We start from the raw sequence: 17281 nt of genomic DNA, 5'->3' as shown, positions 1-17281 counted from the left end.
ATGTGTTTCCTTAAGTTTCCATTTACATTGCTGGAAACCCGAGAAGAGCCAGGCCGCCAGGGGTTCACAATTTTTGTTTTCTTGAAACATGATATCGAGTTTCCCCTCTGAGGAGTACGCTTAGTCCTGACCGTTTAGCTGAATTCGACAACAACATGAGCGACTAGAGCAGAAAATTTAAAAGGTGGATCACAATGTACAAAAGAAACGGAACGTGGAATCAGCCTTCCTGTAGGCCGAACTTACAGATACCTGATCAGCCAGGATCCAACCACAGAAGCACAAAGAAAATAAATCAACGAAAATTTAAATTATGGGTGGCTATCGCTCAAAACTAGCATCATGCTTCTTCTCCACTAATTATTAAGTCGCTTTTTTTTAATGTGAGGCGTATTCTCCAGGAATGGCTGTCTGATTGTTTGCAACCATCAGACTGTTGCAAACAAAGAGGGAATCAGGAAAGGGGAATCGTACTAAAAGGAAAGTTGTTGACTTTAATGACACGGGTTTGTCTTCTTTGTTTTGCTGGAACTCTGACAACAGCTGTCATAAAGCCAGACCTGGCGACGACAGCATGTCTCCATGACTCTGTACTAATAACTGATTAGAAAGTTGATAGGATGTGCAATAAAACCAGCCAACCGGTGCTTTGCGAAAGCTTGACGATCCCATTCCTATTTAGGAAACTAATTCTCAGGGTGATTCTTGAGAAGAGTGACAAAACAGGTCCTATGGATAAAGCACAAAATTTGAATATACACAAAATATAATTTTTTAAAAATATCTGACTAAACTGACCTGGGCCATGTGAGCACAACAATGTATGTTTTCCTGGTGTTTTTTATTTTTTTATTTTAAACTTTGTAGTAGGTGGACGGTGTCTTTAAAATCCCTTGTCCTGGAGCAGAACTCAATAGATTACAATAGTTTTAAACAAATACAGGAATACTGAGATGATATATTATGACAATTAAGTATAAGTAGTCAAAAAATAATCATAAAAGTATCAATAAATTGAATTAAAAATCATTTTTATACATTTTCCAACCCAGTTGAAATTTGTCCCAAGTTTTTGTCAACACCGTCAGACATAAAAATAATGTAAAAAAAAAAAAATCAGGCATTATTGGAGGCATCAGAACTTCTGAGGACCCCATGACCTCTTCTTTTCTCTTCCTTTGCTAAGAGGGCTAAGCAGCTCTGGTTAGCTTATGTTATTCTTTAGTTTTTTTCTTCTCTTTTATTCCTAAGTTGTTCGTCACAACTATGATATGTCAACACCATAACTGACAATTTACAAAACTTTGATGAAATCTTGTGAAATAAATGCTTAATTTTAGTCAACTGTAAAGATTTCATGGACCTGAGGAGCTACAACATGGCCTCCTTCAGAATAAGGTCATATAAATTGAGGTAGTTTGGAATTTCGTCAACTCCGTCAGATGTCAACTCCATTCGTTTTTAACTGACAGTGTGACTCAGTGTTGACAAGTCTCACTTAAATGTGCACTTAATTCTTTGTAATGTATTTTACATAAATGGCATTCATTACTTCACATGTATTTACTCACTAGTTTGTCACTTTCAGTTCTGCGTCAACTCCGTCAGATGGACTTTATGTTGTTTTTTGTTTTAAATAATATTTCTTTTGTTTCTTGAGAAGCATACGTCTGTAAAACGGAGTAAAATATCACTAATAGGGTCATTAAAAATATATATTTTACATTTATTTTTGTCAGATGATGTTGACAGAGTTCTGGGTTTTTAATTACATTAAAAATGTAATTTTCAAAGAAATGTTGCAACTGGGAGCCTGCACCTTAGCATCTTTACATTTCCAAAACATTATTTGTCATATTTGTATACATAAGCTTGAGGAATAATTAAATTGTGTGTGGAGGGGGGGAAATTTAAACCCATTTTGTCCCACTTCTCAAGAATCACTAAAAAAAGCTCGAATATGTATTTAAAAAAAAAAAAAAAAAATTCTGAGTAAGCAGTGCAAGATATGAATCACCGCAGCATATTTTCGGTAGATTGTGTTCTTTCTGTCGTGTTCTGCAGAAGAGAGCTTCCAGTTTCCAAAAAACAGAAGTGGCCTCATGTATGACTTAATTTTCATGCCCTAAGTCAACTGATTTATCTGTAGTTCTTTTTTTCTTTCTTTATGAAACTTGCATTTCATTCCTGTTTAGTTAAACAAAAATTATATGGCATTATATGGCTGCTCAAGTGAGAAAATGATCTCAATAAAGTTATATAAGTGAGGTTCAAAAGTCATATTTCCACACCTTATCAACCATGTGTGCTATCCAATGTAGCACAGCAACATATTTAAAGAGTTTTCCTGCAAATGTACATTATAACAGCATTCAAATGTTCGTGTAAGAAAAGCTTTTGTGAGTAGGGGGATCCAAAGCTGGCTTCAGCCCTGGGGCCCACGTCCTCCTAACATCAGCCCTGTACTTATGTATTGCAAATCATTTTTCTTACAAGTCTTTTGCAATATTGCAATTTTCAAAGAAAATTGTTGTTTATAAAAACACACACTGTGAATATGAGTCTTTATAGCAATGTTTTTCTCTTTTTGAATAAATCTCTAAAATAAATGAACTATTCCACCTTAAATGACCGGGCTGTCATAATGTTATGCATGATAATAAAATAAAATAAAATAAATATATAAATATAAATGTGAAAATAAACCCACCCGTGTTATTTGGGAGGCCTGCATAAATGCACAAATGCAATAACATGAACAGCACATTTGAGGCTCCGGTGCCCAAACAGCAAAGTTAAGAGTGTTTAGGAAATGCTCCAATTACTCTAATCTGTCACCTGTGTTTCTGTAAACGTCCCACTGTCATGTGGCTTTGCGGTGAAAATTGAGATTCTCCAAACAGGAGCGAGTTCAAAAGAATTGAAAGAGACTCGGGGATGCGAGCCGGAGCGCAGAGTTTCGCTTTCGTTTCTGAGAAATGGCAGAGCTACCGCTAAATTCGACGTGTGGGAGGAGCGTCGCGGCGTTATAAAAACTCAAACTATTTACCAGCATTCACACGCACGTACACGCAGCCAGACGAGCTGACGGCTGAGAATCACAGCTAGAGGAGGACAGACAGACAGACAGACGCCGAGTCTGAGGCAGAAACGGTCCCATGCAACAACCACTGTCCCCGTCAGGACCCTGCAGGATTATCTCCTTGTTTAACCATCGTTGGCTCTATGGGATTACTGACTGACGGATCCATAACAGGCAGCTGCTGTTGAAAAAAAAAAAACCGGTGAGACTTTTTTTTTTTTCAAAGTTGGTATTTATTTATTTTTAAATGAGGGATTTATGATGGACTGTTTCCTTAAAACGACCATGAAGTGGATTTAAAAATGGCCGTTTTTAGGGATTTTTCTGCGCAGGCCTGTATTCTGTCTGCATTCTTATTGTAAATGGACACAAAGAACTTATCGGGACATGGAGTATCCAGAAGTTGCGTGACATTTAAACAATTTCAGAAACCTGAAGTCTTGCTGAACGATCCACATCCCCAAAGCATTAGTAATACATCCACACCTCCTCTGGTTAATCATTGTATTTTCCTGGAATTTTTTTTTTTTTTTTTTGCACCACATGAATTCAGAGAAGGACAGGGGACAGATGAATCACAAGCTGCCCAGCCCGTAGACAAGAATAGAGGCTTATTGTCTCATCTCAAATACCAGATCCTGACTGAACCCTGTACATATTCATTCCCCTTAGGGTCATTAATGTCATGTTGTGTTTTTTTTTATCCTCAAATAACAACAAAAACATCAACAAAATATTTTTTTTTTAACATTTAATTCAGATGCGTGTGTGTGGATAGAGACGGGATACAGTAAATTGGATGTGGGTTTACCAGCCAAACCACAAATTCCAGTCATACGAAGAACAGCACCGCTCTGTGGAAAGATTACATGAATAACATAATGCACACACAGTCTTTGATGTGTTTGGACAGTGATTTCCAGAATTGGAGATGCAAATCATCAAGACTGAGGTTTTGGGATCCTCTTTAGAAATAAAACTAAATGCAGAAATAATCATGCAGATGCATTTTTATGCTATAAAATTTTGCTATGTCCAAAGGAAGAAGAAAAAAGCTAAATGTTTTGGGGATTACTATGTTTAGGTTTGAGATGTTATTTGAGGCTTTTGGAAGTTTTTGGAATTGCTGAATAACTAACGTGCGTCTTCTTTCTTGTTTCCTTCAGGATGTCAGTGTGGTGGTTAGAGATGGGAGAGGTTTCAGGGCCTCTCTCCACTGTAGGATGGTAGCCGACAGCACAGTGGAAGGCCATGAGCGGACCGCCTTGCCAAGCGCTTCACCAGCACCATCTTCTTCTGTAACTTCATCATCATCAGCAGCAGCAGCAGCAACCCCTACACAATCGGAGCAGCTTCAGCGTCAGGCCGGACCAAATCCAAGCCTGAAGTCCGCGTCCGCCCGCTCTGTGTACCCAACTCATTTCCCGACGTTCGCCTCCAAGGAGGACTGCAACGTCATCACTGACACAGCCGCCAAGCTTGAGCGCAGCGGCTTCTACTGGGGCCCGTTGGGAGTGGAGGAGGCCCACCGCATGCTCCGCAGCGCCCCGCTGGGCAGCTACCTTATCCGCGACAGCCGGCAGAAGGACGTCTTTTTCACCCTGTCCTATCACGACAGGAAAGGACCCGTCAGTGTGCGCATCGACTACAAGCAGCAGAAGTTCTCTCTGGCCGGCAACCAGCGCTCCTTCCCAACGCTCTTTGCCCTCTTGGAGTATTACATGAACACACCCAAGAGGAGCCTGAAGGTCCCGTACAGGAAATGGGAGCCCACGCTGCAGGAGCTGTGCAGGAGACGCATCGTAGAGTTGTGCGGAGGAAAGATCCCGGAGCTGCCGGTCACACATGTGGTCCAAGATTTCCTGCTGGACTTCCCTTACAAACTGTAAACAGTCTGCCATGTAACTTCTTGGCTGCATTGTTCTTGATGGCAAGATGGCAGCTTTTACCAAGTAACGGTACTGCAATCGGGTTCACGAAGCCTTTGCGTCACAGATCCAGGAGAGAAACGATATGGTTACAAACGACATTGGCAAACTCTTTTTGGATGAAAAACTGTGAAATGCTCACAAAAAACAACAACAGCCAAAGGCGAGCACAGGGAGGTCGCAGTTGGACATTAAACTTTCACGACATTTCAGCATCTACCTCTAGAGACTTGACACCCAGTGGCACATGGACGGAGCATCCTTTGGTGACGAGGACGTACAAAAAGTTGAAAAGTGGTGCATTAAAAGAAAACAACACATGCGTAGGAGCTTTTACTGAGACAAAAGTACCGGTGAGGATAACTGGGGCCAAAACTCAAAGAGCTCTGACGTGTTGCCGGAGGACTTTAAGGGAACGGACTTCGAAATATTTCGAGTCTCGGTGGAGGGTGCGGTTGAAGCATCACATGCAGATTTGTAGCAGATTTAAATACTCTAATATCAAAACGTTTACATCGGCCTCGACTGTCGGCGCCGAAGGCTTGAACACCACTTAGTGTCTTGGTAAAATCTGATGTGAATGAAATCTTGTCACTCAGAGCTGGAGACATGATAATTCTTTGTACTGTACAAAGAGGCTTGTCCGCCTCTTATTTACACGTCTCTGCCAAGCAGATTTCTGATTCAGTTTGTTTTCTAGAATTTATTTAGTATTTTGTATACATGTGCACTGTTTTCTATAATGTTTTAAATAAAGTATATTTAAGTGAACCTCTACTGCTTTTCCTTCCTCTTTCAACGACTTTCTGCCGTTTTAGTCTTGCAATGGAAGTTTTTGTCAGGGTCAGGTGGGAAGTGACGGATCACAGGACAGACAGAAAATGTGGAAGGCAGTGTACAGTATTGCCACCGCACTGACTCATCTCAGTAGGGCAAAGTGACAGGTGGGTGGGGTTACTTTGGTAGTAAATGGAGTGTTACACATATATAAACACACTTACCAGAACCAAGGGACGAGATGACACATATCGACGTCTGTGATAGTAAATCTATAAATGTGTGTGGACAGATTAACATTTCCTCAAGAGGAAGTGGGATATTTTTGAGGCTTATTGGTTAGACTGACATGTAGATCGAGGTCCCTTTTAGAGGCAGAATTCAAGTTCCACGTCAGAATTTTAAATAAAACCCACCAGAGTGTGGATCACAAAGCCGTGAAGTAAAAACAAAGTGAAACGATTTTGTACAAGCAGACTAGTGTAAACATGAGGTGTCATATTTAAAAGGATGACTTGGTTTTAAACCGGAATGACAGACTCGTCCATTCAAAGAACGTATGAATACGTTACTCAATGCTTTCACTTTGCCTGTAGAAATAAACAGAGTCCAGCTTCAGCCTCGATTCAACAGTGTTTCATTCAAAATAAATGTTTATCAGTGGGTGTGACTGGTTACCCTTTTAGGTCGAAGACTTACCAGAAGCTTTACTCACTCTTACTCAGCGTCATTGTGTTCCTGAGCTCAAACTGAAAGCTTCCTGTAGACTTTCAGGAAGCTTGCTCCTTGTTTGAATAGAAGCAGTATAACAGCCATTGTTTAATGTTGTCAGTTTTATGACGAATGGAGTCAAAGTTTTCTTTTCTGTGTAATCACCCGGTAAGCTTCAAACTCACGGTAATGACCAAACTTCTGAGAATGTCCTCATTAAACAAACAAAAAGACTAATACCAACAATACTGGACGTGAGGCTCACTCTTCCTTGGTCATTTAGTGATCTATCTCACTAGAGTCCATTTTTTTTGGTGAAGTTTCTGGTTGCCAGCACAAACACTCCTTTTCCAGTATGTTACGTCCAATTATCAAGACTACAACGCTTCTGCTAATACCTGAATAGACTAGATTTCAACCTATTCTGATTGCCAACAGAAAGTTACTGCAGTAGTACCATGTATAGATGTCTACTGATTCCTTACAGTCAACTCATTTGTTATCAGCAGCAGAGGATTATGCGGCAGAAAAGTTGCTGCGTACAGCAAAACGTTATTTGAACCTTGTCCTTTCATTCTTCATTCTAAAGAGAAGTTTCCTTTCTCAAGGCCCCTTTTAGGTCATAGATAACAAGGATTTGGGCATCGAAACCAAGGTTCGCAACTACATTTTTGATGTTGAGACTGTTGTTCCCAACAGGAATCATGACCTCATTTACTATGTTAATATGCAACTGTTAAGTAGTTGCACCCAGCTTGAGAGCAGATGCAAATTTAAAATAGTAGAAATAACATTTCTAGAGAATTTAAGCAGAATGTTGACAGCAGCTGAACTTTCATGTAATGTCATTTCCAACACCTCCTGGTAAGTACCAGGCACACTAGAAAAAGATGACATCACCTCACACACTTGACAATTTCACTTTTGGCATTCAGGGTTTGAAAGGAAATGCATTTATCTGTAGAGTTCAGTGTTTTTGTGTGTGATTTAAAGGTAAATACAGAGAAAAAAAAATCCCTGTAGTTGACAGTAGGCGTGTCTTGTCTCCATTAGGCAGTTTTGGAAAGGTCAAAGCGCCCTTTCATTTTTGATTTGGTCAAAGTCACACAGACGCTGGGGTTTGTAAAATTAGACCTCAAATATTAATTTCTTTCACACCCATGACATTTGTGAGAGTATGTCTCATGTGTAGTGAAGTAAACTTCAAATTTCTAATCTTTAGCGTTGACCTTGCCATACTGTCAGACTCTCAGTCATACCAAACCAGGCCTCCAACGCTGAAACCAAATCTAAACCAAGAGGCTTTGTGACCTTCTGGGGATTTTTACAAACTCTTTTGGTTCTAGACTAATGTCGCCAAACACACTCAGGTGAGTCATACCGAATATAATAGTCAGTTTCTTTCAAGTAAATCCAGACTATTTAGAGGATATAATCTTCTTCGATTAGGGAAGACAACACAGCACAGCACACAAGTCAGCAGTTAATGTTATATCCTAAATTTAATCAGTGTCAGTTCTCTCCTGCTTCCTTATAACTGAAATAAAATATACCAGTAAAAAATTATGTCAAGGTGAGAGTTCGTCTTGCCGGTCTGGTGACAACTGAATTATGTGTATCGGTTTAACTCAGCTCTTCTGTTTTCAGGACATTCCAGACTATTTTGAGAAGTGAAAGGAGACGTGAGGTGTTCTACGACTCGGTGTTATCAGCTGACTTCTAAGGAATTATATTTTCTGTTCTGTAACTCGCAGTAGCCATTCAAAAAACACAAAAAATAAAAAAAAAACTAAAAAAAAAACCCAATGGGTCTCTAAAAACATGAAGAGAAAGCAGGCATTGTGAGGAACAGCAAGACGTACTTTGACATTCCAAACCGGTGAGATGAGTCGAGTTTGGATTGCTGACAATCTTACAACATTTTGAGAGGACTGAACTTCTTGACTTCTTCTTTAGTGATTATTCATTAGTCGCTATCCAGAGGTTATCAGCCCTGCTCTAAGAGGCAACAGAACTGTCTTCTTTGTATTGAGAAACGTTTTAGAAATTCCCTGAAGACTCCTTAGTCATGATCTTCCCACATTTCCCTCACTTCCTTTTAGTGCAGCCTCCTAAAATTCCCAGTGTGATTACAGAGTTAAAGGAAACAGTCTGCAGAAAATGAGTGATTCCGACTAAGACTTGCCAAAGTCGGGGTAAGTTTGGTACTCAAAATCGCTCAACTCTTGATAAAACACATTATATATTAAACTGCACTCTAATTTAGACCAAGAAATTCTAGTGACTCACTCTGTTTGATTCCTAACATAAATATGTTACGTGGAGGAAAAACAAGTTCTGCTTTCTTAAAAAGCTAAGACGACTACAAATAGCAAAAAGGTTTTTCCTCTAAGAGTTTTCTAAATTTTTACCACGACAGGATGCGACAAAACCAACATACTTCTATTTATGGGCTCAGTTTGACATTATGGGAAGTCCGCTTGAAAACAATGGTACAGCATGAGCAAAACAATCCTTGACATCTTAGCTTAGCATAATGGCTAACAGAGGCTGGAAACAGGAAGCATGACTGATTATGGAAATGAATGTTTTCAACACTGCAAATTTTATTTATCATGCTTTTATGGTTCGAAGTCATTAAATTGAGACGCCAGAGTGATGAGAGGCGTTTCCAGCCAAAAGGTGCATAGAGAACCTTAGATCTTCTAAAGGTTTTAAATCTGTTAGAAATGTCACTATGGAGCAAAGAGTAGCAGTGCTGCCCCTCCCTGACCTGTTGCTGCACACTGCTACCTAGCTGGCTGAAAGGTAAACACTATCCCCATTACCCCCTATTTAAAAATATTTTCAGTTTACCAAAGTAAAATGTATAAATAGATCCCCATGCTTTGTGCAAAATCAGCGTAGCCTGATAAAGCTTTAGATTTATGCAAACATTACTATTAATTTATTTTACACTGATTTATGTGTAAAGAGAAGTTATATATTCTTAAAATTTAAATGTCTCACAAACAAGGACGTTTTCACGAGGTATAAAAACCTCGCGAACAAAACAAAAGAAATCTTCGGTCAACAGCTCATACCCCCAGTTGCCACATGTGAAGACAGTGACGTACATGAAGACTTCAAAAGCACAACAGCGCAGGAGGAAAAAAAAGTCAAATCTGTCTGTGATCTCCACAGTTATAAAAAAAAAAAAAAACAACTTCAATTCATGCTGTGACTGCGGTTCAGTACAGAGAAGACACACACGGTATCGCTTCAGTACCAGGAACCTGTTCACGTTTACGCACACACGACCAGACTTCCCTGAAGAGAGGAACCACGATAAAAACTGACACGTACAGACCACAAGATGACTGAGGGCCCCAACAGTCACAGAGGCCACGTCATGATCTTAGCTTCAGACAGGCTATCCATCTCACACAGGAAGTAACGCACAGGGTCTACATCTAGCTGTAGAGAAATGAGATGGAAGCAGGTGGCAGTTTAAAAGGCCAAAGGTCCACAAACAAATCAAAGTTGTACATTGTGAGATAAAAATGTTAAGCTTTATGATTTTTACCAACACTGAGGTTTAGAGTCTACCCACACAGATCGCGTCTGCAAAGAATCTCATGACTGTTGTTAAGTAGAATAATTTATTGCAGTTCTTTACTCCTCTGTTTTAATTCATTAACTTACAATACTTACAAGTTTTAAAGCACAGAGCATTTACAGGGCGTACAAACATATCATATACACTCACACTCTACAATCAGACGGCAATGGAGGGTCCTAATGGCATGTTGTGGTATTGGTTTTAGGCACATGATGACATGCTCCTAAAACCCACCCCCCCTTCAACCATGGCGTGCCTCTTCAGCGTGCCAGTGATGATCATGGTCATCATCATCATCATTCTGCTGAGTAGGATGAAAAGATTAAGAGACAGACCCATAAAAGACAGTATTGCTCTGAATTTAGTCAAAAAAAATAAGAATAGTAAAGCATTAAGACCTACATTGTGTTCTGATGGCACAGAAAATACTAAAAAAAAAAAAAAAGAGAGCTGAAGAATAGAAAGCATGGGAATCAACAGAAGGTAAAAGGGATTAATTGGAGATTCAAACAATCTAAGTGTGCTTTGTTCTAAAGAAATGGAAACTGAGGTTGAAAACGAACATTAATTGAGAGAAAAGGGAAACGTTACATTCATCTCTCCTTATGTTGGTTAGTTTTAAGGTTATTGCAGTAGTACAGCTTCAGTCATCTGATTAAAGCAGGAAGCTAAGAAGCAGTTTGGGTTCTGAGGAAGAAAAAGAATACAGGGTTAACCAATCACCCAGCCGAGACAAGAAAAATCTCTCTAAACAATCACACTTAGAAAAAGTCTTAGGGATGTTACAGAGCATTCGTCCAGATATTTAAAGGATAAAAACGTACAATCCTATCTTTTTAATTACAGACTTAGCTTTAATTAAACTGATACAGTAAATTAATAAATCACAGGGTGATCTGAGATACTGTTTTTATTCAACTATGTACATCTAGAATACTCTGTGATTCGCCTCTAAAACTAGACCATTTACAAATGAATGGTGTGAAAGTTGAACACCATGTTAACTTATATTAATTTGAGAACAAGTGGCTGCTCCTGATCATCTTCCTTCACATCATTTTCCATACAGAAAAGAAAAATCAAGTCTGGGTCAGGGTGGCAGAAACAGCTCTGACATGCTGCTGTGAAAAGGCAGGGGTGTGTGTGTGTGTGTGTGGGTGTGTGTGGGTGTGTGTGCGTGTGCGTACAGTAGTGAACACTGCTGCCCTTTTATGTGAACTGAAATATGTCAGAAAAAAGAGGGAAACCTGCTCTGATTATCAGCATGTGCTGTATGAGTGATGAACTATCAGAATAAATAAAAAACGGTTGCTGGTTGCGCGTCTCGACACACGCTTGATAAATCTTGAGCAGACACACTCGAGTGCTCAGAAAACAATGTGCTTGAGCCTTTCTGGGCTTTGACCAGAGTCTGTCTTTGTTCTCTGAGAGGGGAAAAGGTGTCTTTCTTCATGTGCAAACACAAATTAGGAGGTTCCTCCTGATGCATCCTGGGAATATTTACAATCACACCCAAACATCCCCATAGATGCTGAGATGAAAACACACTGCAGCGAGGACTGGACAGTCCACCCACCATGCTGGACAGCATTCCGTGTGTGTGTGTGTGTGTGTGTGTGTGTGTGTGTGAACATAGAAATGTGAGGCTGTTTAATCCAGTTCAGGTGACTCTGCTGTTTCGGCGTGTGTCGTCTCCACAGACTCTGTTGCTGTTGCGCTCTCTCTTTCTACCTCTAGAGATGCATCCTCACCTTGCTGGTCTGCTCCGTCGGGTCCTTCATCAGTAGGTGTGATCAAGTCAGTTGTTTCAGTAGTTTCGTCTTTAACCGTAGCATCCGTCTCCGTCTCGTCCATCAGCGACCCATCCTCTTCCTGCAGCTCCTCTTCTCTTTCCCTACAAGCCTCTCTCTCCTCTTCCTCCTCCATTATGGAGGCTTCAGGTCTCTGTAGGGAGTGGGCCACAGCACACGGATGCAGGTGCGGGGAGTCTGCGGGGGGCAGCAGCGTGAGCGACTCCACGCTCAACGTGTCAGCGTTGCTGTCCGTCAGCAGGGAGATGGTGGGCTGGGAGGCCGGGGTGAGGCTCGGCGCCAGGGCTGGAGCCGGGACCGGGTTTGAAGGAGTAGAAGGAGCTTCTCCGCCTCCTCCTTCACCTTCACCGCCTGAGGATGAGGATGGAGTGTGCTCCAAATATGCACAATCGTCTAGAGAACGACAAAAGATAGACAGCTGAACTGAGACTTTTTCTTCCCCTCATGTCTGTCATAAGGGAAGAAACTAGTAATTATCTATAGAAACTGTAGGAAGAATGTTTCTGGTGCAACATACAACATTTAGTACCAACACATTAAATATTTCCTTAAATGTAATATGCAACTGTCTGAGGAAAAATCTAAAAATTAAAACAAAACAACTTCTGGCCTCAGTATAAGGACTTAATAAAAGTAAACCACCTGATCAGAGACAGATATAAAAAGGTAAAGAATCTCTTTGATTCCATCCAGTTTCTAAGAACACACAGCCTCTGTACGCCCAGAGGGAACCAGCAACGCAGGTTTGTGGTGTCATATTACTACACAGAAAAGTCCTTGTGTGGACCAAGCTCAACATGCAAAGAGACCTGATAAATACCCATCAGGTGATCCAACAGCCAATAAATGGTGTGCAAGTCCAGAGCTTGCGGTCTGATGATACAGGGACTCATGACTGGGTGGTGTAGACTTCTGAAAATACTGCCTTAAAGTTCACAGTTGGAGTAATTTAACAGCTTAAAAAATCTCTTATGTTGTCTCAGGCTGTAAATAAACTTATTGTTTGAAAGGCACATACAGTTGGTTAATCCATATCCTCTCCCTCTACCAGCCTTATTGTTTGTTTGCATTGTAAACCAACCAGCTTATAGAGTACAAAAACAGCACTGGGTGTGTATGTGTGTACACCCCCACATACACCACATATAGGCATATATATGACAAGGGAACAGAAATGTTTTCACAATGTCACACCACCAAGAACTATTGTGGTTTTGGTGGGTTGCACAGTCACCATAGAAACACCAGAGACATGACATGAGTACACTATGTATAAATGATGCGTAGTGAAGTAGAAATACTCTTTCCAAGCGAGTCGCTTCAATCATCTCTGCACAACGTTGAATGTAAACTTGGTTTTCCTAAAATTATTGAGTCACTTTATACATCCAAAGCTGTGTATTTCACAGCTTGTCTGCATGTTTATGAAATGAGAGATCCGGTTGTGTGAGCGCGTGTGTGTGTGTTACCTGACGGGCTCTGAACAGACGTAGTGCTTGCAGTAACAGAGTCGCATCTCCCTGTGCTTCCACTCCCACTGGAGGGAGGCGATGGGGAGGAGAGCGGTGAGGGACTGTGCTGGGGCACACAGTGGGCCACTGCAAAACCTGCAATGGGTGCAACATATAGACATGTTTACATTGTGTGTGTTACCACTTGTTCAGACTTTTGAAGCCTTTCAAGGGTGCCTATATTCTCATTTTTACAACTTTTTCCTTTATGTTCATAGTTGTAGTACATAACAGTTCTATTAGTTTTTCTTACTGTGGAAAGCCTACAAACAAAAAAAAAAAAAAGTGAAGCCGGTTCACAACACAAAATCATCAAGAGACAACAGTAGCATTACCAAAAACCTCCAGATCCAACTTGAGAAGGAGGAAGTCAGGAGCAGTGTGATACTAGTAGAGATCTAACAAACCAGCAATATAATGAGAGATTTCAAAGTGCTCTCTGGTGAGCCTAGAGTATCTTACTGCATTAAGAAGAAAACCCTGTGAAAGAATAAAAAAAAACCCTAAAACTTGAAATACATTTTGGCAGCATTTTGATTATCAATTGTGTTCCAAATCTGACCAGCCTTTGAACCTTTAAGCCACCTTGGCACTAGACAAATCCTGTAGTCTTAGGCTCTTTTGAGTTGTCACTATGAGTAAGAAGGTATTATTTAAAATTCAGTTGATTTACTCACTTTTCTTACACAATTGGTGAGTTTTTTTTTTCTCTCACAAGGATGTTATCCCGTCTGTCTAAAATTAGCTCTTACAACATGTTGAGCCAAAGAACTCACCAACATGTCATACATGTGGGTGGAGGGGAAGTTAAAATACTGGTTCAACATCTGCAGTATAATATTTGGTCCTTCATTAAGCTCAGACAAAGAAAAAAAATACTGTTGTAGTTAAACTTTCTGTGAAAAAAAAACATCTTCTAACTTTAAAGACTCACCTTAATTCTTCTGACTTATTTACTCCATTAAAAAGCTGCACAATATAATATCACAATATCTGTGTGTGTAATCATCATATTGCAAAGGACTGTTTCATATTTCAGGTAATATGAACAAGCAGCTTTCATGTTAATGTAATATTTAGCAAATTGGACAGAGTCTCAGTAGGACATGATCACAGTGGACACAAATGGCATTACTCAGTATGCTAAATGTCACAAAGTATAGTTGTCAGAGATGAGCAGAAGAAAACAGACATACCACAAAAATAATCTGAGTGACAGGCTTCAAGAAAATGAGGTTACACATGAGGTTAAAAGTCATTATCAATACAGTTTAATGCCTTTTTTTAATGGGCATGACTGAAAAGGTCATGCCCATTGAAACCCTTTTCTGTTTCGGAAAAGGGTTTCAAAATTTTCCCCAGAAAATATGTTTTTATAAGAAAAACTGCTCTGAAATCATATCTCCCCTTCCCTTAGTTCTCAAACAGATTTTTAGGTTTTCGGTGTCTAAGGATGATTTATAATCTTTATTTTACTGGCCACCTGTTGGAGGTATTTCTTATGTTTTCCACAATCTCCACTTTACGAAAATAGAACTAACTAGAGGAGCTTAATAAATATATATCACTCACGTTTCAGATTTTTATTTGCATAAAACTTAAAAGAAAACAAGCAATCTTGTTTTGTTTCTTTTCCACTTCAGTTATGTTGTACTTTGTGCTTTATCTCAGGCTGAAGTTTGTGGTTGTAATGTGATAAAACGTGCAAATGTTCAAGGGGCTCGAATACTATTTACATCGTACTGCATCAAATGAAGCCCAGAACTGGGGACTTTCCAGCTCTAATTTGCAGAAGAGTGTTTCTGCATAAAACCTCTAATTCATGCCTGCAGGATGGAACATTATCACTCTACTTTGATGCTGCAGATCAAATCACAAACTGATTTCCACTTATTTGGAGTTCAGAGCAAATCAGAATTAAACATTTTAAAGCAATCCTTCTCATTCTCAGCACTCTAGGATGGAAGCATCTGTGGGTCACCTGGTACTTTGTCGACAGAAGCAAATACTGATCTGTTTGCAGTGGGATCATTGGGCGCTCGTCTGGACTGCTCGTAGAATCGGAACGGCAGGCCGCTGGGAGAGGGGCTGGCAGACTGACTGAAACCCATCACCTCCGTAGCACTGGGCTGCACCGGCAGGTCCAACAGAGCTGAATGCACGGGGAGAGGAATAAAGACAGAACAGTATAAACATATGGTACTGCGGCACGGCAAAGGAGCTAATTCCTATGTCGGAAAAAGGACGTGTTTTTATTTTTCATTAGACTGCAAGAAATGCACAGCTGTTTCTATGCAACTATGCTGGAAAAACAAAATACAAAACTGTTGCTTAAAGATGTGGTTGTTCTTGTAGGCGTCACATCCTCCTCAATTTGCTGAACTAAGCTAGATTTTCTATTTGTTTTGTTGGGCTTGAGTGGATTTCTAAAGAATTTGACCATAGTAAGGGGAAGTACAAATCACTTCTGGGTAAAGAGATTTGTGTTTACAGTACAAATAGATATGATATTAACAGGCAGGGACACTGGAGCCAATAAAAGCAAATTATGACAGAGAGGAGAGAATAACGCTCTAAAGTGCAATATTTGAACTACAGAGATTAAAATATGTATTTTTAGTTGATTTAAAGAAAAGAACAAAACTTTGCTTTTATCATGTTTGATAATCATCATGAATGTTGGAAGTCCAGAAAAAAACACTTTTATAGTTTAACAGAAAGTTGCTTTATATTAAATGAATTTAATGAGAACACACCTAATGATTAGCTTTTTATACTATGTGAAACTGTATTACCAGATAAATAACACATGTTTTGAATATATAACAATCTTTCATCCTTCTGTTATGGATGTTTAAAAGTTTGAGATTCTTTTATTTAATGTACTTTCTTATATTCCCCTTTTATTTGGTTTATCATTAGTAAAAACATCCAAAACAACAAGAAAAAAGAGACACAAACAGCAAAGCAGTTTGATCATTATACATCGAGTACATTTTAATATAATATAGCTTCATTATATTGCAATTGGATTTTCTTGTTTCCTTAAAAAGACTGTCGATTTCTCCCCTTTCACACATCTGCCCCATATGTCAAGATTATTAATAATATAGTTGTTTATTTTGACTTAACATAATCTGTCCATTGTTTTTTTCCCCTATAAACCAAGATATGTTCTCTTTTCTGCACTTCAGTTTTAGTTGTATATTTTTGTTGTTAAAATCTGGGTTTTGCTTCAATATCTTCTTCCCTCATCATGCTCTCTTTTACAAAGTGCACCAATCCCTTCTGCAGCAAAACACCTGTACAAGCAGATGCTGCCGCCCCCATACCTCACGATTTGGATGGTGTTCTCTGGCTTTTTATGCTGCTTCAGGATTACTGACTACTTGTCCTGTGAAGTGGCCCTCCAGCCCATGTTGGCAGAGGACTTGTTTCACTGTGGATAATGACTCTCTTCTCAGCTTCATCTGGCTTCTTTCCTCACCTGCAATCCTTTGCATCTTCATGCGTCGAGCCTGAATGCGACCCTTGGCGAGTCTCTGCTTGGCGATGATGCAGCGGATGTGATCGGCGAAGATGAAGTTGGCCTGCAGAATTGGCAGGGGCTTGGCGTGAGGGTTGGAGCTCGGTTTATGAATAACAATATTCAGAGCTCGGCTGTCGTCCTCAACACCAGACACCTGCATGTCCTTTAAAAAGGAGGAGGAAGAAAGACCATGATGAAGGTTCGATTTCAAACTGCAAAATGGGTAATTTGAAGGACTTTTATAGATCCAAGACCCCCCCCCCATTTTACATTTTTTTGTTTGACTTCGGTGTGACGTCTGAGTTGACAGATATTTGCAAATGTTAAGCTT

At 39.8% G+C, this 17281-nt stretch overlaps 2 protein-coding genes across 6 annotated transcripts in view; one reads left to right on the top strand and one right to left on the bottom strand.

Annotated features, from left to right (window-relative positions):
• Window positions 1-3024: 3024 nt before the first annotated feature.
• socs1a (suppressor of cytokine signaling 1a) lies at window positions 3025-5167 on the top strand. Its single transcript, XM_032588597.1, has 2 exons — window positions 3025-3284; window positions 4249-5167. The coding sequence occupies exon 2, from the start codon at window positions 4306-4308 to the stop codon at window positions 4969-4971; it is 666 nt and encodes a 221-aa protein (XP_032444488.1). The 5' UTR covers window positions 3025-3284; window positions 4249-4305; the 3' UTR covers window positions 4972-5167.
• A 6557-nt stretch (window positions 5168-11724) lies between these two features.
• The window catches only part of clec16a (C-type lectin domain containing 16A), a 35772-nt gene continuing 30215 nt past the window's right edge, over window positions 11725-17281 (bottom strand). For all 5 annotated transcript variants that reach the window (XM_032587531.1, XM_032587533.1, XM_032587534.1 and 2 more), the window contains 4 exons: window positions 16909-17113; window positions 15403-15573; window positions 13380-13517; window positions 11725-12303 (listed from right to left, as the gene is read on the bottom strand). In XM_032587531.1, coding sequence (XP_032443422.1) covers window positions 11750-12303; window positions 13380-13517; window positions 15403-15573; window positions 16909-17113 — 1068 coding nt within the window. In that variant the 3' untranslated portion in view covers window positions 11725-11749. The remainder of the gene's footprint in view (window positions 12304-13379; window positions 13518-15402; window positions 15574-16908; window positions 17114-17281) is intronic.

Source organism: Xiphophorus hellerii, chromosome 16, assembly GCF_003331165.1.
Source record: "Xiphophorus hellerii strain 12219 chromosome 16, Xiphophorus_hellerii-4.1, whole genome shotgun sequence".
NCBI lineage: Eukaryota > Metazoa > Chordata > Actinopteri > Cyprinodontiformes > Poeciliidae > Xiphophorus > Xiphophorus hellerii.
Note: the sequence above shows the minus strand (reverse complement) of the source record. Positions and strands in the feature narration are given on the sequence as shown.